Source organism: Podarcis bocagei (genome assembly GCF_964188305.1).
Source record: "Podarcis bocagei genome assembly, chromosome: 4".
Lineage (NCBI taxonomy): Eukaryota > Metazoa > Chordata > Lepidosauria > Squamata > Lacertidae > Podarcis > Podarcis bocagei.
In genome coordinates, this window is record NC_138128.1 from 35,318,286 (window position 1) to 35,343,101 (window position 24,816).

The window sequence follows — 24,816 nt, forward strand, 5'->3', positions numbered from 1 at the left end:
GCAAGGCTTGTGTCACGGCATCCATGGAGACAGCTGTCACTTTTTCTTGTCCTGTTGTTCCTGCAGGTCCGGAAGTTACGCCTGTGATTGAGCCTCTTTTCTTTAGTTGTTGTTGCTGCTGCTGGTGCTGTTGTTGTTGTTTGGTCTTGGCTCTTGTGACTATCTCTTCTTGTGAACCACTCATGTCAAGGTCGTTTCCCACGGGAGCTGTTCCCCACTGGAAAGTTCCACTGTCTTAGGCTGTGCCGACCTTTACTTTACCCTCTAGGGGGAGCAAATCAAAATGTCCAAATACAAAATGTCCAAGTACATAGGCAAAGAGAATATCCAAATACGTAGGAAGAAGGAGAAAGAGAAAAATTAAAGCAAGTGTAGCTGGAGGCTTGTAGCTGCAAATTGCCACAATTTCCCAGTAGATACTGTCTCAGCCTGCTCTGATGTACTGTAGCCAGGCAATGCAAAAACTTTGTATCGCAATGTAACTTTCACAGGGGAAAGTCAGTTCAGTGTCCTATTGTCCTATAAGGCAGACCGTTTCATGTTCTTAAGACAGCTGAGGCAGCAGAGGGTTTTTCTTTTAAATAAATCATGCAGTTGCCAAAGTCTCTCTTGCCTCCCCTCTGCCCTGCTAGCTAGAGGGGAGATCTAAAGTCCAAATGTCAGGTTTAATTAAACAAAAACAAAGTCTTTGACGGATGCAGCTTTACAGTTCCGTTGCTTTCACTTTCATGCAGTCGGGGGGAGGCAGACTTCCTTAAATTTGACCTCCCCGTTTTCAACCAAATTTCCAAGTTTTAATTCCAAATAAAGGTTCCGTTTTACTCACGGGTTTTTTCTGTCCGTAATTTACAGGAAGGAATCGGCGCTCTCCACTAATAGCGACGTGGCTTCACCCTGCGGGCTGGGTAGCGATTCTCAGCACCGCGCTCCCCTGATGTCGTTCCAGAGCCTTTAAAAAGGCTCTTTCTGCGGTAAAGGGGGGGCGCTTTTGGTGCCCACCGAATCTCCTCGTTCATAGGCTTCCGCGCCTGTGATTTTAGGGGTCCCCCGCTTGCCGTAGCGGGGCAGACCCGAACTCGCAGGGCAGTCCTTCTCCGGAGCTTGGAAAAAGGACCGCCATTAGCGCTGGCGCCGACCGGAAGTCCGAAAGGGGGGACTTTTATCTACTGATTCTGTTCAACCTTTGTGCTGATTAGAGGCAATCAGGGTAAAAGGATGTCAGTCAGTCATTGAGGATTGACTCTTGGATCACTCTGGGGAAGGTGCATGGAAAAAACACTTGGATGTTGTTCTGTATGTTCCAAAGCTAAACAAAGTGCTTCAGATTCAAGATACTGGTATGTAGTGTTATGTATGTACAATGGAACTTCAAGGAGCTCACATTACTCTGAAAGACCATATTAGAGCACCCCAAATCATTTGCACAGGAAATAGTAGATCTAACTGAAAGGAAACACATGGAGATCTGCATTGATAGTTGCAGTGCACCCCTTATTAATATTACTGTAATTTCTCAAGATTATTCTATAAACTTAGAACGCTGTGCAATGTTGGAAGAGGGTGTGGTTGTGACTATCAGGAAGGGTCTGCGCACTTCTGAATTTGCCACTGTGCTACTGGTCCAGGAACATCCAAGACAACAAACAAGACTACTGAGGAATTCGGGACTGGTAGCAGGCTGCAGACAGTGGCGGAGTGCAGACGGGGGCATGGCTGGCACATGTCCCAGTGGGCGTAGCGTGCATCCCAGGGGCATGGTGTGTGTCCTGGGGGTGTGGCGCACTGCCTGCAGGGGCGTGGCGCCCAGCGCAGGGGGGGGCAGCTGCGATGGCACCCCACCAGGATTGTGGTGCCAGGGGTGGTGTGCTCTCCCCTCCCCCCTCTTCCTCTGCCAGTGGCTGCAGAAAAACATTCATGGAGAATTCAGGGAACATAAAAACAAAAACCTGGCAGCATGGGACACAAGAGTGTTCACCAACATATTGCCAGCACCGTTCTTATTTCCTTTTGCAGGTGCTGCTGAGAGATGGTCAAAACGGTCCCAACTGTTCCTCATCACAGGGCACAAAGCCACGATTGAGGAACAATTCCTGATCAATAGGGATTGGGATATATGTGCCAGTTACCCATTCATCCCTGTCCATTTCCCATCTTCAAATCACAGCTGCAGAACCTGGAAGCCGTCCTGATGGATCTATTCAGAGCTGGTTTAAGTGGTGTGTGAACATATTGTCTTCTCCACGCTAGGTTCCATTATCCCTAATGGTACAGCTTTTATTGGATAGTGTCACATTTCAGAAATAAGAATCAAGGCATTGATGCAGCCTTTCCAATTTATCATCAATGGTCCCCATTTGTTTACAGCTGCACCATCCTTTTGGAGCAGCAGTGCCCAGACATGGCCACAACACTTTCTATGTAGTGTTTTCATTACTAAACATGAGTAGTACAATTAATTCTGGAATTATGGTAGTAATTGCCCTTTACACATGAGCCTCTCACAGTCACACCATATGTTTAAAGCACATTTAATGCACATGGCCTGTTCCCAAAGAATCCTGAGGACTGTAGTTTAACCCTCACAGAGGAAAAATCCCAAACACCCTTAACAAACCTGGGATTCTTTGGGGAAAGCCATGCACTTTAAATGCACACTAAATCTGCTTTAAATATATAGTGTGCGGGCACCAGTCACAGCGAATGCACATGGGAAGGTTAGGTATTTCAGCAGCAAGCCACAATCCCAACCTATGCATGTTCATTGTAAGGTTTTAAAAGACCTAGGTATGTACAGGTGAACATACGGAGGGCACCCTCTCAAGAACCCCAGAACAGCAGATTCCCAAATGCATGTGTCTTTTCAGAACTTATTTGCAATCCATGCATGCAGCGCAACGGAGGAGACTGTCACCCTCATGCCATATCCACTATGCATTGTGACCTAGGCACATTGGCTGGACTCTACGTTTGTACAGATGTGTGCAAGTAGGCTCTGCATGAACAACTGGAAGCAGGATTGTGCAGACAAACCTGCACACACTCCCAATTCATACGCATGCTGGAGGAGATATGCGCTGAGTCTACTACATGGGTTTGGGGTTGGCACAAGACCTCCACAAGTGTGGATTCTACATAATCTGAGCATGAAAAAAGGGCTAGACATCTCTCTTGACTTGTTGGCCTTTTAGGTCAGAGCATGACGATGGTATAATAATAATAATAATAATAATAATAATAATAATAATAATAATAGTTTATTTATACCCCACCCATCTGGCTGGGTTTCCTCAGCCACTCTGGGCAGCTTCCAGCAGAAAATTAAAATACAATAGTCTATTAAACATTAAAAGCTTCCCTAAACAGGGCTGCCTTCAGAAGTCTTCTAAAAGTCTGGTAGTTGTTGTTCTTTTTGACATCTGGTGGGAGGGCATTCCACAGGGCGGGTGCCACTACCAAGAAGGCCCTCTGTCTATTTCCCTGTAACTTGGCTTCTCACAGTGAGGGAACCGCCAGAAGGCCCCCGGCAGTGGACCTCAGTGTCCGGGCAGAACGATGGGGGTTCATTCTGCTAGGTTGCAATGGGAGGAAGCTGAGTTCATAAGCCATTTACAACCTCATGCAGACTACTATTCTGAGGTATGTTTGCAGAGACTAGAGTATATGGCTGACTTGGGCAAATTGCTGCCCTGCAGATCTCCCAGTTCCAATCATCCCGGCCAGCATGACTATTGGTATGAGATGCTGAGAGTTGTAGTCCAAAACATCTGAAGGATATCAGTTTGGGGAAAGCTGGCATAGGATCATTGTAAAAGAAAAAAGAAAAAAAGGGGGATAGTATTTTCAGCTTATGCCAGTGTATTTTATACCAATAGATATTATTTATATAAAATACATCCACAGAAGCCTAGAATGTTACTGCACTTTTACTATGATTTCCCGATGAGTTTTGTTGGGGGGGGGGGTTAGGCAATACTTTTCTGCAAAGCGTTTGACAAAATCCATTCTCCAAAATGCTCCTGTAATGGATGGGAACTGGTAATAAATGACATTACAGCATTCTCATTGGTCAGGCATGAGAAAGCTTAATGGCATATATATCCTTTTAGTTAAATTATGCTTGTCATAGAGGTAGGAGAAGGGTGAAAGAACCATATTGCTTTCTATGGAATCTTCTCGTTCAAAAGCAATCCATCAATAGTGCAGTTCAATGTCTGAATATTGTAACCTTTATCTGATGAAGATAGAAACTGGCAGCAGCAATTAGAAAACTTTGCCACAGAATAAATACAATTAGAACAATATAGATATTAATGTCTGATTTCTGCAAAGGGCTGGGGCTGGGGAATCCAAACGGTGCATAAAAGCTTGATGTTTCTATTTGGATTTATCAATGGTGGCATCAGATATTAATCTGGAGGCAGTCTGGCCAAGGAATCAAACCAGTACAAGCCCACAAGAAGACTGTGGGTTTTTTTTACAACTGTCTCTTCCATTTTACTTATTAAGATTCTATCCCCTCCTTCCTCCCAAAGGAGTCTCTTTGCATCTCTCAGTGCAACATGCAGATCCATGGCAATGCACAACGTGCCTTTGATTCCTCAGTTCCCCACTGTTGGCATGATCTGAAAACACAATTTCAACAAAATATTGAAAAAATTGGAAGGACCCAATGAAAGAAAGAGGCTGCATGCTACCTAGGCCTATCATTAAGAATGAAAGAACGGTTGTGCCACCAGGAAAGGGCAGAATTCATCCAGAATGAGCAGGAGGATGTAGCAATGATGGCTTACCACATTTTTAAGTAAGCCAAGTAACACATTACAATCTTAAGGGAGAGGAAGACAATGAAGTCCAGAGTCTAAAATTACCTAACTGCACCACTGCTAATAAACCCCTGTCAGTACTCCAGGTTTAGCAAACACGAGTCATAAAAAAAAACAACTGGTGGTGGTTGCAACACCTTTGTCTAACCATTACGGCGCCTCTTCTACACAGACAGGTGCAGACAGGACAACCATGTTATCCGTAACCAAAACTGACCGATGGGCTATTCATTCCTGCTCTCTGTCATTTCCAGGACATGCAATTTATTTTTAAATGGCATCTTCCTTTCCTCAAATGATGCACTGCTTCATTTGAGTTTTACTTCTGTTTCCTCCCAAGTATTACATGAGAATGAAGTTTGAAGTCAGCAAGAGAGGGATTAATGGCAATGGGGAAAGGATGGCAAGGAATTGACTGGAGACACAGAGGCATTGATCAGATGAGTTAGCAGCCGCTGGTGGCAGGAAGCCAGCCATTTTATTTTCAAAAGATTGATTTCAAAATGGATTTTTATGCTTTCTCTTTTAAAGGGGGCTCAAGCACTCAGGAAAATATGCCAGACTGGCAGAACTTAAAGCTGAAGCCTGAATCTGCTGTCCAGACAACAATCGCCTTCTTTTTCCAGCTGCCGCTGTTAAGTTCGCTCGTTCTCCACCAGTTGTTCTTTTTCAAATGTGCACAGGTTGCTCAGCTGCTCATGGCCTGTTTGCACATTGCTCTAGTTGCATGCAACCAGCTCTGTGGGCGGACAAGGGTTGGGAGGTGATACTGTACATTAGGGCTATGCGCAGCTCCCCTGATCTGTCCTGGGGGCCAGATGGGAGGGGGGAGGGCGATATGGCATCTCCGCTTCCCCTCATGAGAATGGAGGGTTCAATGCTGCAAGGTCTTCCTTCACATTCAGCTTCTCTGTGGGGAAGGCACACTTGCAGACAAGCACTCTGCACCCCACAGGATCAATGCCTCTGCTCCACAGCTGATATGCTCCAGAGGAAAGGAAGGAAGGAAAGTGGCAAGGCTGGGGCTGCATGGACACACTGGCAGGGTGTGCAGGCTGGTTCTGCCAGAATGCTCACCTAGCCCCAACCTCACTCCTTCCCTGCCCAGGAAGCATAGTGACCCTGTTGTCAGGAGGGCTGTGGAACAGCACCACCACACCAGCTGTGCTAGTGTGCAGGCACGGTGCTCCTTCTCTATCTAATGAACAATGATTTATTATACTGAGATAACTATATCTGACTCTGAAGTAGAATAAAACTATGAACTTGGAGTTAAATTTTAACACCATGCTTAGAAAAAGCAAAAGAACCACAGGGCCTGGCTTGCAGTTTTTCTACATAGAGAGGTCCCATTGACATCAATAAGAGTTCCCTGTGAGGAAGTTAAGCAGGAGTTAATGAATCATCACCAACAAAATAGCAAATTTGCTTCCAGGAAGCTGCTGCTGCTGCTGCTTCTTCTTCTTTTGACAGTCTAAAGAGTAACAGGAAGATCCTAAATGCAGAGCATATATGAAACTCAGTGAAATGACTGGAACTTGCCCACTGCAACTTTGTAAGCATATATAGACAAATGCACAGCAATAATTATTTTCCCCCACTTAGAAAGGGCTTCCCAGCAAGAGCTTTCTATCAAAAATGCCAAAGGAGGTCTTGTAGCAAGTGAACTTGTGACCGCACCAACTCCACAGATCATTTTAGTTGTCAGTTCATTGCCCCAACACACCAGTAGGACTCTGTTGGATCAATGACCTGCAAAATAAAGTATTTCCAGTGGAGCCCTGAAATAATATTGTGTTAGCAGCACCTGCAATGACAGAGCCTCTGGAGTCTGTGGGGGTCTGTGCAATTTAGACTGACTTTTGAATCTGATGGAGGCATTATTGCCTATCATAGTATTGACCCTTGAGCTGCGGTGTCTCTTCATAGGCCCTTGCAACCCTTCACTGTAAAATCTCAGCAGAACAGTCTGTTAAAGTCAATACTCCATATTTTCAGTAATTCTCTGTTTACATTGTTTTTTGGTGGAATATAATGCAATGCTTCTAATTATACCCATGCCTCAGAAGGCACAAAGGAACTGGTGCTAGTGTTGAGTAAATACATGTGTAGGGAATTCCTTAATAGAGCTCATCTTTTTGAAAAACGAAAGAAAAAGAAAAAGAAACCCACACACCTCGAAGGAAACCAGCTACAAATTAGCAATTAAGAACAATTACATACAGGGTATGAATGAAGGAAATCCCTTTATGAAAATTTCCAATTCACTTGTGAGGAAACTAACTGCAAAATAAAAACTGGAATGGGACTCTGGGATAGTACAAACCTTTTTGCAAAAGCAGAAAGCGTCGTCCCAAAAGCATCCTTGCCAGAATTTCATCAGGCTGTGCTTTAAAATCCCTCCGTTTCAACTGGCTTTGTCCCACTTTCTTGCTAATCTTAATTGTCAGGGTATTTTTCTGACTTTTTAATTTGCTTGTAAAATATGCAATGATGCTTTGTGTTTTCGTGTATGTGTAAATACTGACGTGTCTCTTTAACTTTCCCTTTGCTGAGCATATCCAGTTTGCCCAGCTTTCACATGGGTGATATGCAACTGAGGTTTACTCAGAGTAGCCCCACTGACATTAATAAATACGACAGAGGGCCACCCATATCTCAACTTAATGTGGATTCTGAACCCCCACGCCTCCTTTTCATTATCCCTGGTCCATGCAGCAGCATCCTCCAACTATTGCTGTCCCACACTTTGTGCTTTCTAGATCTGGAGATTCCCTATGCTTTGAAAATCTGAACAGGAAAGCTACACCAGTTGCATAGGGAATCTCTGGATTTAGGATGGAAAAAGTGTGGGATAGCAAGAGAAAGCCACATTTCCTCTGACTTCAGAGGGTGAGATTCAACTCCACTTTTTATGCTTTCCGTGTGTTTGGCAACAGATCTTTTGGTTAGCAGGGCCAAATACTTCTTTAAGCCACTGAGGAAAGCAGGGCAATTCCACATAATGTCATGGGATTCATTCTCAAGTATCACTTCGTTTCAATGAAATCAGAAGTAACACAGGGGTTTATTAAGTTCTCCTGCCTCTTCGCTTACTTCAAAATGCCATGAAAGTAGCTTCCCGTATTGCTTTTAGTATGTTACAATTTGTTTTCAGAGACCTTCTGACAAGTGCCTGCATCTTATGATATAAGCTCCCCTTGCCCTCCTTCGGTATGTCTGCAGCTGCAAGCAGAAAGAAAATAGCATTGTATTTGGAGACCTGTGATAGCAAGGAGTCAATTTAACGAAACCTGAAGCTGACCTCAGCGGTATCTCCATCCGAAAGGAAGCTACTGAGCCCTGCTGTAAAGTGACAAAGCAAATGCTTCCAGGGTTGTGTTGTTGGATGGAGCTGTTCTAGTAATAAGGAAAGCAACTTGGCAAGAAAGCACCTGAACATGTGATATTGGGTCACTTGGCCAGCTGCCTTGAGTTGTAAAGAACAAGACTTGATGCATGAGACATTAAAATTCAAATATTACACCTTGTGTTTGTGTGAATCACTGGCCACAACACCAGCATTATCACACCAAAGGAACCGCAAGCTACTCACACAGGGGTCCATAAAAGCCTAGCTGAGGAATCACAAATTTATAAGCAAGCAAAGCAAGAGATTTTCAGTCATAAGTCAGAAGTGCCAGGCAGAGTTGTGTATTTCCTTGAATTGAGTAGAGTAACTGATATTTGAGATAGCAGGTGTGGTGGAGTATGGGTGAAGGCAGCAACTTTTAGACTACTTTTTAGCTCTGTTTTGTTCATCTTTTCGTATATTCTACAATTACTTATAATTGTTTTCTTGTGGATTTCCTAATTTTATTACCCGACTTAGTGGGGTCAGCTCATAATGGCCCAGGCATTGCAGCAGCTGGTGTTCAGTGCTGCAGCTGTTGTTATTTATCGCTTGTAAGCTGTACTGGGATTTACTTTAGTGGAAAGCAGAATGGAAATACAATCAATATATTTGTATCTAGCTTTTCGATAATTGCAGTTGCTATTTCAGTCTGGACCATAATGTCATAGGATTGGTGCTGGTGAGCAGTAAAAAAAGGTAAAGGGACCCCTGACATTTAAGTCCAGTCGTGAATGACTCTGGGGTTGTGGCGCTCATCTCGCTTTACAGGTCGAGGGAGCTGGCATTTGTCCACTCCACTGACAGTTTTTCTGGGTCATGTGGCCAGCATGACTAAGCCACTTCAGACAAACCAGAGCAGCGCACAGAGCAGGGTATTTAGGCTCCAGCAGCTGTCCAAGGAGCCCAGGTGCTGAAATAGACCCTACTACTGCAAACCACTGAGCCTTGGGCTTGCCAATCAAAAGGTCGGCAGTTCGAATTCCCGCAATGGGGTGAGCTCCCCCCATCAAGGCTCTCATCATTCCCAGGCAGGAACCAGCCTTTTAATTTCCTACCATGTCTGACAACATCTGGAGGGCATCACACTGACTATCCCAGCATTAAACATTTGCACAAGTGGTGACTTGGAGCTCAAAACAGGCAGGGAATGGCTGGTGGTGCCTTTGTTACAATCAGCCTTCTACTTGCAGAAGATCTTTTCTTGTCCTTTATGTGATTTGTGTGTCTTTCTTTCTGCTTGGATGACACAGCATCATGAACATTTCTATTAAAAGTAAATGTTGGATTTTTCATACATCCAGAACATCCACAGAATGTAAACAGGAGTTAAGGAAATTCTGAATAAGCACACACATACACACAATCAGGTTCATATAACTTGATATTATGCAGTCCATCTTCCAGAGCTGTGCTCCCATCAATGTTTTTCTACTCTTCTTTTATATTTTACAAAGGTCATTGCAACATCATTTTCTCTCTGACTTCTAACCTCAGAAATCTGTTTGCTGCCTCTGCCTTGTCCTCTTGAACCTTGGTAATGAAGGGAAAGTTCGGTTTAGGTTATCTCGCTGACCCTTAGACTTTATTATCTTGGAAGCTGTAAACTTCACCCAGAGAAATATAAAAAGGACAGAATTACAGTAAGCTCTTTCTCCTTTCCAAGTTCCATATCTGAGCCATCCCTGGATTTAAATCCTAGCCGCAATGCCTGTTGATTACACTGGAACGTGGGTGATGGTATCCAATGACAACTTCGAAGGTTACATGGTTGCTTTAGGTAAATATAAAAATAAGAATTTTGAATTGGTGGGATACTTTGTTCTACATTTAATTTAAAAATAAATGAATAAGATTTAATTCAACATTAACTTTTGCCTTTATAGCAAGCCATTTCTAAGCAGATATATTTTGAAGTAAGCCCAGTGAATACAGTGGAATATGCTTCCTAGCAATTACGTTTTATCTCAAACATTTCGCTTTGAAGGTTTTCTTTTCTCTTTCTCCCGTACAAAAGAATTTGTCAGTCATATTTCAACACCTATGCTATATATGAGAGATCATTGAACAGGCATTCTATAGCTGAAAGGCACAGGTGATTTGCACTGACCTAAACTGCAAATGGGTCAGAAAACCTACTTTGCAGTACAATCCTATGCACATCTACTGAGTAGTAAGGTAAGGATGACTAAGTCTTGCTCCTAGGAAAGTGTGCATAGGGCTGCAGCTGGAATCTTGTATGGTAACATTTATAAGAAGCTCTCTGTGCTCCCAATTTGGTGCCATAATCAACAAGCTGAAAGACAGCTGGTGCCTCTGGAAAATATCTCCCCCTCCCCAGCTAGGCCATCTCTGCATTAACAGCAGAAAAGTGGCCCTAAATGTGCCACAGTTGTCCCTGTATTTTAACTCCTGATCTGCATCATAAATTGTTGAGGGTGGATTGTTCAGGCAAGGAAGGTTGTTTTAATTGAACTTATGGATCATTAGCCACACTATTTTTCCTAAGTACAAGAGGGACTTCTGACCCCCACTCCCCACCAGTCACTGAGACCATGTTTCAGTCATGTAAGCAGCATGTTGTACCTAGATCTTAAATGTTTATACTACCGCCTGTCATCCTGCCAGGATGTCCCTGCAGCATCTCAGCAGTCAGGACACCCTGTTCCGTGGCAATATTTGCTCATGAAGGGAATCTGGCCACAAGCCAGCAGTCCAATGGCCAAGATTGCTAGTCAAATAAAAATAGGAAAAAAACACTGAACAGCTGCGGTGTAGAAAAAGTCCTATAGGGACCTAGGAATAAGTCCCATTGAATTCAACAGGCCTTACTTCTGAGTAGACATACTTAGGGTTACACTGTTAGTCACTGAGGATGGTATTCAACTAAGTTTTACTCAAAGCAGAAATTAATAGACCTAACACAATCATGTTCATTACTTTTAATTGGTCTACTCCAAGTAAAATTTAGTTGAATACCACCCTAAATATATCTATATCTATATCTATATCTATATCATCTATATCTATATCTATATCTATATCTATATCTATATCTATATCTATCTCTATCTCTATCTCTATCTCTATCTCTATCTCTATCTCTATCTCTATCTCTATCTCTATCTCTATCTCTATCTCTATCTATATCTATATCTATATCTATATCATCTATATCTACCAGCTTTCTGCCAAAGTGAGTTACTTCTTGATAAGTGAGGACTGCCTTAGATTACAATCCGGCTAAACAGTTAAACTTGTGCACAAGTGCAATTCAGATGAGTGAACTTTCCACAGCAGTGCTAAGTAAAGGTGTACCTTAGTTGATGAACGCCAAATGGTTTGGCTCCCAAACGCCACAAATCCGGAAGTGAGTGTTTGCAAACGTTCTTTGGAACCTGAACATCCGAAGCAGGTCCCGTGGCCACCGAATGGCTGCAGGAACTTCTTACAGCCAATCAGAAGCCACGCCTTGGTTTCCGAACGTTTTGGAAGTCGAACAGACATCTGGAACGGATTCCATTTGACTTCCGAGGTACAGCTGTAATGTATTCCATCAGCACATGGATTGCCGCTTGTGCAAAAGAACCTTTCCCCCATCTCCCCCTTTGCACCCTCTAAACCTGTTATGGGGACTCTCCAACCCTCCAGAGCAGATGGGCTACACATGGGGAAAGAAGGCCTGGAAAGCTCCATTATGTAAACAGTAATCCTTATGCTGATGGAATGTGATAGTTGTATACCGGCAGTATCATATGGCCCAGGATGTAATATTCCACACACACACCCCAAAAGCAGAAAGTCCTATTGGGCACACATTACTTTATTGTTTATAAATGTATGTTTGAATTAATCAGGCCCATTGTTAACATATTTATTGGTGTGTCTGCAGGCATTGGCCTTGCTACGAGAAAGATTGCAAACCACCTGACACAAACGAAAGAAATTATTCAAGAGGGAAACCATTTCAAGACGAAAACGCTGAGCACTTTCAGGAACTATGAAGTGAATTACACCGTAGGAGAGGAATTTGAAGAGCACACCAAGGGGCTTGATGACCGAGTGGTGAAGGTAGAAACTTATGATTTGCTTTCCATTTACACAGCAGTCAACACCAGCACCTGACATTCAAGAAAACAGGTTGAAAGCAAATTATAAATGTTAAAGAAATGTTTATTTATAAAGAAGCCGCTATTTGCATTTCAAAACGTGGATGTTTTTCTATTGCAACTATTTACTCCATATGTAAATCATGACAGTTTTTCAGCTCGTTGACAGCAAGACAGAATTATTTTTCCAACTCCTCATGGTTCCACCAGATACTTATATATCCCCCACTGGCTCCTCCAGACTCCCCACAGGCTACAGCAAATTCTGCTTTCTGGTGGAAGCAACTGCTGAGCTACTGCATATGACCATTCTACCTGTGGCGGCACATTTTTTTCATGTTAGTTTATCCCCCCCCCCCCGTAGCTCCCTGTTTCTGGAGAACTTTTAAAGCAGAGTAGAATCTATACACACATAAAAACCATTCTGAAAATGCTTTTTAAAAAAGCATTTTTAAAAATGCATTGAATTTTCCATAAGGCTCACCATCGTCATCTAGTGTCACATTGTATATCACAATTAAAACACACTTAAAACATTTTATTTGCAGCTGTATAGCTGAGTCCCAGGAGTCAAGTGAGCCTGATGCAAGCTGTGTCCTGGTTAGGGCTGCATCATAGTCAGTGGTGGGCCAGAACTGTGAGCCAGGTGCTGAGCCAGAAAGTTGAGGGGCCTGCACATCAAAAGCCAAAAAACCTTGTGGCTCATGCATGAATGCTCTTGTTCAAATAGGAAGACTTTTATATGCTTTCCTGTCTAGTGGAGTCCAATGGCCTTTCCTGAATAGGAATGGCCATTCTACAGCTGGAGAGTATGCGTGTATTCACTTTAGAAGAAGAATAAGAGTTTGGATTTGATATCCCGCTTTATCACTACCTGAAGGAGTCTCTAAGCGGCTAACCATCTCCTTTCCCTTCCCCACAACAAACACTCTGTGAGGTGAGTGGGGCTGAGAGGCTTCAAAGAAGTGTGACTGGCCCAAGGTCACCCAGCAGCTGCATGTGGAGGAGCGGAGACGCGAACCCTGTTCCTCAGATTACGAGACTACCGCTCTTAACCACTACACCACACTGGCTCTCTTTAGTGGCTTAAAATCCAGTGAGGTCAATCACACACACACACACACACACACACACACACACACACACACACACACCCCTCTGTGTTTCAAGTCACATTTGCACAATTTTAGAGTGGGGAGAGGATGTCTTCATCCAAAGTTCTCCCGAGTTCCTCCATTGCTTCTGGTTCTGAGGAGAAAATTATAATATGGAAGACAAGCAGTGCTGTCAAAATGGTAACTGGTTAATAATAATAATAATAATAATAATAATAATAATAATAGAAATGCCCATAGGTTTATTCATCATTTACCAAGCTGTAAGATACTTATGCCCATATTGACCTTATATGCAGGGATGGAACATCTAGTTTTGCCACCTGAGGTGAAAGGGGAGGGTGCTGCCACTCTGCTGCCCTAGCATTCCCTCTGAAGCCTCACTTGCCAGGATCACAAGAGTTCCATGAGATCTTGCCAGCCACCATCACCTCTCCTCACTTCTCAGGTGGTGGCAGGTGGCAAGGCGGGGAGTGCCATCCCATGGTATTCCACAGCCTGAAGCAGCTGCCTCAGTATGCCTCATGGACAGGCTGGCTCTGCTATTATGGAAAAGTTAGTTCCTGTGTTTTGTTGTTGTTGTTACTGTTTTCCTGACAGTAAGATCTGGCCACTCTTCTGGGGGGTGGGTGGGGTCTCACTGGATTCCCTTGAGGGAAGATAATTGCATTGATCTGTCTTTCAGAAGATATTGGTCTGATTATGAGGCAATTGTTAGTTCAATTCATTTCCATCCATTGAATTGAGCTCTCTGTGAAGGAACTCTCAAGCCAAGGTCTTGTTTCCCATATAGCTGCTTTTCAGTGGGTAGCTTCCCTCTCCCCCAATTGGATTACGTTTTATTCCTGATTATAACCTAATCTGTGCCTACACCGCTTGGTATCTACAGAGCTAAAACAGAATAGCAAGCATTACAATAGCCAAATCATTTCCTCTCCCCTCCCCAAGATAATGTGGAGGAGTATGCTGCTCATAGCCAACATCTTTCCTATTATCTGTGACCTTTTCATGCCCTGACATCACAGCATGCTCCTTATACCTCTGTCAAAGCTATCCTTTACCAGTCCTGTCTCGGGTAGAAAACTGCCTCTTCCCTGAACTTTCAATAACCTCAATTTTCTCCTATCGTCACTGTTGTTATCTGACGGAGAGTAGAAAAAGCATCTTATTTCTTTTATAATTCTATCTGATTTCTTATCAAGATGATTTCTGCCCGATATTCCCCCACCGACACACTGCTGTTTTTGCAGGAGGCTCAGGAATTAATTATTTTTAAAGAGAGCTGTTCTTTTGCAATCTGTTCTTTTCAGTGCAGAGAATGTGGGATGTTGCCAGACAGCTACAGAATGTACAGAGGTCATATTTTTCTCCCAATCACAATTGTAGTGAAGCAGCACTCAAATGAAAGAAAGGAAGAAAGAGACTATAATTCAAATATCTCCTCTGGTGTGTGCCTGCACTACTATAGTAGCTGTGATCAGGGCATCCCCATTCTTCTTATTGCACTTCCAGCTGAGTGGCTCCAAGATGCCTCTTGTTTGCACACAGAGAACTGTCTTTCATGGTAGTTTGACCATGTTAAGGTTGACTCCACCCTCCCTCCCTTCCTTCCATTTCCTTTCTGAGCCCCCCCCCCCAGCATTATTCTAGCAGTAAACACCTGTTTTGGTTAGCCTGAAAATAAATTTGGGGACCGTTTACATATTAGAAGATGCTCATATGCAAAAGCTTTGAATCCAAGCTGCTGTGAACAATCTCTTCCCTCCCAATATGCCCTCCGCATCCACAACAGAAGTGCGTGTGCATGTGTATTAATGTTGTAGCAGTTAAAATGATCCACGGCTTTTCCTGCTGCTGTGCTTTACAGTGCGTTTGTGGCTTTCTTCTGAGGGAGAACGGAATAATGCAAATTTCATATCTGTTCTCCCCTTTCTGGAGACAAATCCCGTCATAAATTCACTTTATTTAATTATCTTCTTTTGTGCGTATATTATGGATCATTGTGTCAGGAGAAATAGCCGGGAATTGAAAACATAAAACACTTTTAGTGACACTATAGGCTTTCTACTTAAATTTGGGGAGCTGGGAGAGAGGGGAGGGGGGTGATATTTGTTTGTTATGTGTTCCCTCTCCCCACCTCCCACCCCGACCAACTCTATGCTGCCATTATGTCACCCTGACTCCAGTTTATTCTGATATGTTGTTAGCCTCAAACGTTTCTACCATGTTGCTGAACTTTATCATTTGATCCCTGCAGGCGCTGGTGACCTGGGATGGCGATAAACTAATCTGTGTCCAGAAAGGCGAAAAGAATAACAGAGGCTGGAAACACTGGATTGAAGGGGACAATTTGCATCTGGTAAGAGCCGAAATCATTCATGAAAGATATACCAATAGCAGTACTGCAGGAAAATTCAGTAACTTGGGGAAAGGGCTGTAGCTTTGCATGCAGAAGGTCCCAGGTTCAAGCCCTGGTGTCTCCAGGGGGCCGGGAACCCCAGAGAGCCGCTGCCCATGTTGACTATTCTGAGCCTGGCTTCCCTTCCTAGCATATCATTGCCATAATGAACAAAGGCATATATTTGCCTCCGCCTAATTTGAAGCTATCTGGAGTATTATTTACCTACAGAAAAGATGTTATTGGGGGGTGGTAAGAAGAATGATGCAGAAAAGCAGGTCAGAAAATTGCTCTCAGAATAACCATCAGGCACCCGGTATATACAAACTCTAAAGCGTATAATTTAGTGCCACTGGAAAAGCTGAGTTCATACAGCTGGGTTAGTAAATGAAGTCCAAGCCTGACATGTAGTAAGCTTCAGTGGGGCTATAGGGGCCTGTAAAGAAAATAAGCAGTCAGTGAAGTATGGAAAAAATAAATGAGAGTTTACGTATTAAGAGGACTCGAAAGAACAATTGGGAAAGTGAACAGGCAGACTTGGGTGAACCAAAGAATTTCAGTTCAGTTTTCAAAGCTCTTTATGGGCACAAGCCTCAGTGAACTAAATGAACAGGCAAAGGAGATGGAGATCTTCAGCAGACAAACACACATAGCTTTTGGAAATGAACCTGCATGTTTACTTCCTCTGATATGGATCTAGCTGCATAATCCCTAATGGTTTTGCACATCTTCTCCATGTAGAACAGGATGGCTTGATGAGCTAATAATTTTCTCAAACACTTTCCATATCCTCGTTCTAAACACATTTAATTGAAAATTAGTGCAATGGGGTTTTTTTCCAGCTGAAGGGGCACATACCCTTATATTAAAACCTTCTGGGGGCCATATGCACTGCTAGCGGCTAGGGGAGAAGCAAAAGCTCATGGAGCAGCAAATGTTAATTTTATCTTTTTACAGTAGGCTTTTCACACACACACACTCCTCTCAGTTCTCCATCCAGGCAAACAAGAAGCATTATCAGAGTCCAAGGACACATTCTAGCCAGGCAAAAACACTCAAGGAAGTGCAAAGCCAAGCTAATTGGAAGTGTGGTCTGGGATGAAGGGAAGGGGATGAAAAGGAGTTATGGACTATGGGGATTCCTGAGGGATAGATAGATAGATAGTCCTGGCGGGCCATATTTGGCTTCAAGCCTTAGATCCCCCATCACTGCTCTAAACAACTGTGTTTAATGTTACCTTCCGAATGTATACATTTTTACAGTCCTTGCCCAGAATCCAAAGTTATTTTAGGTGCAACCACAGGCTTGCAAACTTCTTAGGTAGACTTCTGAATCACCCACCTGAAGGATGCCCTTCCGCATCCCTCTAAGTCCCACCATTCCAGAGCAAGTTTAGAAGTGGCACTTTTTCACCCTGATCCCTAAAACATTTGAAACATCTTCTGGAATCCAAATTCAACAAACCTTATAACCAGATCGCTTGAGCTCCAGTACATTCCAATAAGTTCTAGTAGCTTGATATGGTCCTAGTACAGTAGTTTAATATGGCAACAGGATGCTGCCTTAGATTATCCTTTGGTCTGATCCAGCAGGGCTCTTCTGTTACATGTCACCCCAATCTCCGAGTGGTCCAAGATTCCTGTACTCCAGACACTTAACTAGTGTTTGTGTTTCCTTTGGAAATGAGGCACAGTGGAAACTGTGGTGTCTTTATGATATATGGCTTATTTACACACATATACAACCTGAGCCTATGATGGAGAGGTCAATGCATTACGCTCCAAGAGGGTTCTGTTTCTCCCACTGCTGGATCCAAAGAGATCAAACATGGCCTTTTGTCCCTATACTTAGCTTGCTGTGTTTAACAGACTGACACTTTATCTCTTAGTGGAAGGAGGACCTTGCGCTCATCTACCCTCCGGCACAGAGTATCTGCTTTGTTAATCACCCCTTGCCTTTTTTTTGTTCTCCATAATAGCTTTTCTCCCATGTGTTTTCCTGAGCACAGAAAAACTGCTTTGGCCTGTATTTTCACACTGTTAAATTCAGTGTCTGGCAGCCCATCTTAATATGTTCAGTTTCGGTTTCAGTTTCTGTTAATTGGTTCTCGTGGGAAACTTGCAGATTCTAGCTTCACCAATTAACTCAAGCTGGTGTCAATTTACTCTTGGCAGAAAGCCCAGGTCTGCTTGACCTAGAAACTACTCACTCTGATTGGTTAACGAGCAGCACTCAACTCTGTTATCTAGGGATTGCTAGCACAGTTTGATGTGAGGTGTGTTAGGAGTTAGAAGTGCTGTGTATGGTTATGAGAGAGAGAGAGAAAGAAAGAAAGAGGATTTATTTTGCTTTGCTTTGTATGCAGAAACTCTGCTGGTTTTATTTTTTCCTTTTAATAAATCCTGTAAATAGTTATTCTGAGTCTAGCTGACTAGTCATCACTGCCGCAACTAGCTTCTTCACTGTGCAGGAAAACTCTGCTACGTTTGGGCTAAAGCCAATAGGGCTATGCCTGACACTCCAAAGTTCCATGAGGTTATGGGCATTGTGCTGCCAGCCTGAGTTGCGGTGGTGTCAGCATCAACGGCGTTGGTTCCAGTAGTTCCAGAAGTTGTTGTTCTCTGGCTGGTTCCTGACTGTGGTGAGCTGGTGACGCAGCGGACGCAAGGACAACAGCTGCAGCGTGTGAGTGCTGGGTGCTGTGGTTCCTGTTTTCTCTCTCGGTGGTCGTGAGTAGCTGGTTCCAGGTTCCAGGGACATCGCTCTCAAGATGACCTCACAACCAGTTCAGATGGCTTTTGAGCGTCTGAATGACTCCAATTACTTGCTGTGGTCGGAACGCATGCAGGGAGTGCTGCAGAGGGATCGTCTCTGGCAAGTGGTGAGTAAGTTTCCTACGAAGCCTGATGATGAAGACCTCGATAAAGACCAAAGAGCAAGGGCCACAATTGTCTTGGGGCTGGAAGATTCCCAGTTGCCGTATGTGAGGGGAATCAAGACAGCTAGAGGTGTGTGGCAAGCACTTAAAGAACTCCATGTGCGTGAGACAGCGGTTTCCAAGCTGTTCATTCGCAAGGCATTGTACAAGGCAATGTTACAGCCTGGGGTTACAATGCAAGAACACCTACACAGTTTACAGTTAAAGTTTGTTGCGCTACAGGAAAGAGACTGTGCATTAGACCAGCAGGAGAAGGTGGCTATTATTTTGAGTTCTCTCCCGGAAAGCTGGGATAATTTAGTTTTGTCTCTAGAAGGCATACAGGAGCGTGATTTATCAGTCAGTTACGTTACTGGGCGTTTGATTGAAGAATGGCAGAAGAGGCAAGAAAGGTCGTTGGCTGCAGAGGCTTCTACAGGCGGGCGGTTTGGAAGGAGTTCTCATGCCGTGCCAGAGGTGGAGCAAAAGCAGCGTACCGGTGAGGAGTCAGCGTTTGCTGTTAGGCGTTGTTTCCAATGTGGGTCTTCAGCGCATCTAAAACGACAGTGTCCGGAGTTGGTCAAGTCTCAGTTGCCGGTGCAGGAGCAGAGACGAGATCAGCAGCAGCAGCAGCGTAAAAAGAACTTCTTCAAACGAAAACAGTCGGCTCAGCTGGTGACCGGCGAGGTCAAGATTGCTGATGAGAAACAAGCGGTCTGGGTGGTCGATTCGGGAGCATCTCGCCACATCGTGAATTCAGATGAATTGTTTGTTTCCAAGAACTCAGCACAGCGCAGCCAGGTGGCTCTAGCAGACGGAAGTACTTCCGAAGTGATTTCGGGGGGTGCAGTTTTTGTTCCTTGTCTTCGTGAATGCCTGCAAAATGTACTTTGTGTGCCGTCATTAAGGAGCAATCTGATGTCTGTAGATTGTTTGCTAAAAGCTGGGTTTAAAGTGTATTTTGAAGGAGACAGTTGCATCATTAAGAAGGCTGGTGAGATTTTAGGCACTGCTAAGTCAGAGGGAGGCTTGTTTTGGCTTAAAGCAGGATCTCAAGTTGCAGCAGTAGTCAGTAAATCTCAGCCTGCAGTGAATAACAAAGCTATACATGACAACTGTGTGCACTTATTGCATAGGAAAATAGGGCATGCTTGCTGGAAAAGTGTACTAAAAATGTCTGAATTGGCTGATGGGGGTAATTTAAAGAGTTGTAACAAGTACCTTGATTGTAATGTCTGTAAAAAGGTTAAAACCCACAGAGTTTCTTACCCCAGAAGTGACAGAGTTAGTGAGTCACCGCTACAGCTGGTTCACATGGATGTAATTGGTCCATTTGCTGTAAGCAGGGGTGGATCGCGTTTTTCACTAACAATTGTGGATGACGCCACGCGTTACTCCTGGGTTTTTCCCATGAAAAATAAGGGTGACGTGTTCACTAAGTTTAAAGGCTGGGTGGCATCTGTGGAAAGATTTCTGTCCATTAAACTCAAAAGGATACAGACGGACAGAGGTGGCGAATTTATGTCAAATGCCTTTAGAGATTGGTTACAAAAGCGTGGCATTGGGCATAGAAAAACAAACGTTTTTTCCCCAGAGGAGAATGGCGTTGCAGAGCGAAAAAACAGATCTTTACAAGATATGATGTTTGCCATGCTTGAAGATGCTGATTTACCCATGTCTTATTGGGGGGAGAGCATGCTCACCGCGTGTTATCTCCAAAACAGGCTCTTTCACCAAACAATAGGTACAACCCCATACTTTAAATTGTTTCAGAAAAAACCCAAAATTGACCATTTGCATGTGTTTGGATCAAAAGCCTGGGTATTAATTCCGAAACAAATGAGAAAGAAGGGAGATCCTAAGACCAAACAGCTAGTGTTTGTGGGTTACCAGGAGCTGGGAAAAGGTTTCCGCTTTGCTGAAGGGACAAATGGCATTGTGATCTCCAGGAATGCCAGTTTTTGTGAACATAGTGGCTGGGAGAGACTACATGCCAATACTGAGGTTTGGTTTGAACCTTCCCAGGAGCTTCATGACTCTGAAGGTAAACACAGAGAGTCAGAGTCTGAGGGGGAGGAAAGTTCAGATAAGAGCTCTCAGGAAAGTGAAGTTAGCCAAAGACCAGTTGCTAAGCAACAAAAGAGAGGTCGTAGTTCTGAGGAGGAAAGTGGGTCAGAAGAAAAATTTTCTCCCAGAAGATCTAAAAGACAAAACAAAGGAGTGCCTCCAGTGCGTTTTTCTCCTGATACTGCAAATGTGTTTAGTGTAATTGCAGAACCCAAGAGTTTTCAGGAGGTGCTAAAGTTACCAAAAGAGGAGGCAGAGCTCTGGAAACTGGCAATGGAGGAAGAGATGTCCTCTCTGAATGAGCACAAGGTTTTTACACCAGTAGCAGCGCCTGAGGGGGCAAAGATTGTAGGCTGCAGGTGGGTGTACAAAAGACTTAGGCCCGGTTAGGACATATCTAGGGTTGGAAGTGTGCTGGGCCCAAGATGGCAGCTGCCTAATTAGTCAGCAGAACAAAGTTAAACAACTACTGACTACATACAGGATGCAGGATTGCAAAGGGGCAGCGGTGCCTATGGATCCAGGTTTCATAAAAACACTCCATATAGATGAGAGTCCTGAATTTGAACACCCTGATGTATATCACTCTGTAATTGGAAGTTTATTGTATATAGCACAGTGGTCCAGACCTGATATTAGCTATGCAGTAGGCATATTAAGTAGATTGGTCTCAAAACCCACACTAAATGCCTGGAAAGGGGTAAAACAAGTTCTGAGGTATCTCAAACAGACAATTGGCTATATGTTACAATTAAATTCTTCCGAGGATGAAATGTTGAGTTGCTACTGTGATAGTGACTGGGGAAATTTGCCAGATAGAAAATCTGTCACAGGACTAGTCATAATGGTCGGTGGAGCTTTAATCAGCTGGCGGTCACGCAAGCAAGACGTTGTAAGTGTGTCATCAACGGAATCAGAGTACGCCGCATTGAGTGAATTGTGCAACGAGGTGATTTATTTCAAGCATTTGTTGGCAGATTTAAATGTAAATTGTGGAGAACCAGTACAAGTTTACATTGATAATCAAGCTTGTATAACCTTAAGTAAAACAGAGGGTTTCAAATCGCGTTCCAAACATATCTCTGTAAAATACCAAAATGTACGTTGCTGTGTACAAGACAATGTAATCACCTGTACTTATGTGTCAAGTGAAGAAAATGTAGCAGATGTGTTAACTAAACCATTGGCAAAGGTAAAGAACAAGCGAATGTGCAAGGGTTTAGGTTTGCTGGAAAAATGATCTCCTACATAGGTGTATTTGGAGTTAATTGTTCAGCAGAATCTGTGAGGGGGTGTTCAGTTTCGGTTTCAGTTTCTGTTAATTGGTTCTCGTGGGAAACTTGCAGATTCTAGCTTCACCAATTAACTCAAGCTGGTGTCAATTTACTCTTGGCAGAAAGCCCAGGTCTGCTTGACCTAGAAACTACTCACTCTGATTGGTTAACGAGCAGCACTCAACTCTGTTATCTAGGGATTGCTAGCACAGTTTGATGTGAGGTGTGTTAGGAGTTAGAAGTGCTGTGTATGGTTATGAGAGAGAGAGAGAAAGAAAGAAAGAGGATTTATTTTGCTTTGCTTTGTATGCAGAAACTCTGCTGGTTTTATTTTTTCCTTTTAATAAATCCTGTAAATAGTTATTCTGAGTCTAGCTGACTAGTCATCACTGCCGCAACTAGCTTCTTCGCTGTGCAGGAAAACTCTGCTACGTTTGGGCTAAAGCCAATAGGGCTATGCCTGACACTCCAAAGTTCCATGATAATAGTCCATCTTGATAATCCAATGCCCACTAGACACAGGAATTTAGGGGAGTCAAGGCACCCACAAACACTTAACAATACTAAATGGTGGACACTCACCAGATTCCAGTTAGTCCCTTAGTCAAAGTTTTATCACAGGTGGACTGAAAAATCTGCTGATGGATTCCGTATAAAAACAGAATTTGGCAGCCTTCATCAACATTGCAGTGCCTCATGACACATCACGATTTTCTCCAAACCGCAGGGGTGAAGGAGATGATATTAGAAATTAAATTAAATTAAATTAAATTAAATTATTAATTTAAAAATGAGGACCATGGAGTATAAGTCATATGATTCATTAGCTTGTGGTACTTTCCCTTTCACCCTGATACAAGCTTTGCACGATAGATTATTATCCCCATTTTCCAGATGAAGAACCATAGGGTAGTAGCTTATCCATATGAACTTAACTGAAAAAAGAAAAGAATCCATTTTTTTTAAAAAAAAAAAAACTAAACACCTTTGCAAATTATGTTTAGAATTAAAAAATCCCACTGCTATTTTTTGCAACATTCTACCTCTGTTTTGGGACGCGGGTGGCGCTGTGGGTAAAACCTCAGCACCTAGGGCTTGCCGAATCCCCGCGGCAGGGTGAGCTCCCGTCTTTCGGTCCCATCTCCTGCCCACCTAGCAGTTCGAAAGCACCCTTAAGTGCAAGTAGATAAATAGGTACCGCTTTATAGCGGGAAGGTAAACGGCGTTTCCATGTGCTGCAGTGGTGCCGGTTCACCAGAGCAGCTTCGTCACGCTGGCCACGTGACCCGGAAGTGTCTCCGGACAGCGCTGGCCCCCGGCCTCTTAAGTGAGATGGGCGTGCAACCCTAGAGTTGGACACGACTGGCCCATATGGGCAGGGGTACCTTTATCTTACCTCTGTTTACATTGTCACTATCCAAGCCTGCATAGCTCACTTTAATACAAAACCGACTATTTGCAAACTCTGAGGGGCCAGTCTAAAGGGATGAGGGATTAATTTCACAGACTTACAATAGGAAGCTACCTACTCATTTCTATTCTTTTCACGATCATAAAATTCTGGCTTCACTTTTAGCAAAAGAAGGTCAATAAGATGTACAAAATTACCATTGGGTTGATTTCATCCCTGCAGAAACCAGAATCTTATCCTGTTCTGTGCCAGACTTGCTTTATATTGTTATGAAACAACTTCAGAATTGGCTAGTAATCTCATTGACTGGATTTGTTAGGGTTGGTATAACATTCTGAGAAAAGATCCACATTTTGTTGGAAAACCAATTGACAAAGTGTTATACTTAACTCCTGTTACCTTTAAAGCTTTTCCTTCTCTCCTTTTGCAATTTCCTTGTTGCTTCAGTGAGTTTAATAAATTACAGTATGTTGGTTAATAATAGACAATGCAACGTCCCACAGTTACAGAGCAATTCCTATGCATTTTCCCATTTTTATCCTTTGTAAAAGTCAATTCAAGTGTCAGAATCTAATTACTGCAACCTGTAGTGCTTGCTGGCTGATTGGTTATATAAAATACGCTGCTCTTTCCCTTTTAATAGCCCAGCCCCGCCGTTAATGCTCTGGCTTAGCTGTTTTCTCTGCAAGTCTGGAAGGGAATTGTCTGTGCTTACCGATGGTTTTAATGTTGTAGGAGCTGACATGCGAAGACCAGGTGTGCCACCAAGTCTTTAAGAAGAAGAATTAAATGGATCTGAATCCCATCCAGCTGCACACTGCGTAATTATTATATTCTTTGCTGAATTAAATAAATAAAACCTTGACACTGCCAGAGATCTGCTGTTCAGTTCAATGAGTGGGGAACCTCTTATAGTAACATCAAACACTCTCCTACGTGGTTTTTTAAAAGAGCTCTTGCTTTCCAAAGTTAAATAATGTGTGTCTTGCTCTTCTAATTGTCCCCCACGTAAACCTTGGCAAGAAAAACATTTCAGCACCAAAGACAAAATGTCCTCCAGCAGCGATGTAAGAAATAAGCACACTTATCTTGACAATGGCCCCTCACTCCATGACAGTCTAATATACATTTCAATGATGAGGAGGGCAAAGCCCGTGTTCACTGTACTTTTTCTAACTTCCTTAGCTATGGGTCACCAGGACTCTAGTTTCAGGCAACAAAATGCTCAGTGGGCTGGGAATGAGACTCAAAGCCACTAACAGCTAGATCACTAAATTAAATTTAGGAAAGGAAGATCGCAGCCATCGGAA

The 24,816-nt window shown here is 43.3% G+C and overlaps 1 protein-coding gene across 1 annotated transcript; it reads left to right on the forward strand.

Moving 5' to 3' along the window:
• Positions 1 to 9,849: 9,849 nt before the first annotated feature.
• RBP2 (retinol binding protein 2) lies at positions 9,850 to 24,381 on the forward strand. The gene is made up of 4 exons (XM_081192789.1): positions 9,850 to 9,994; positions 12,107 to 12,285; positions 15,696 to 15,797; positions 24,242 to 24,381. The coding sequence occupies exons 1-4, from the start codon at positions 9,922 to 9,924 to the stop codon at positions 24,293 to 24,295; spliced, it is 408 nt and encodes a 135-aa protein (XP_081048915.1). The 5' UTR covers positions 9,850 to 9,921; the 3' UTR covers positions 24,296 to 24,381.
• Positions 24,382 to 24,816: the final 435 nt, after the last annotated feature.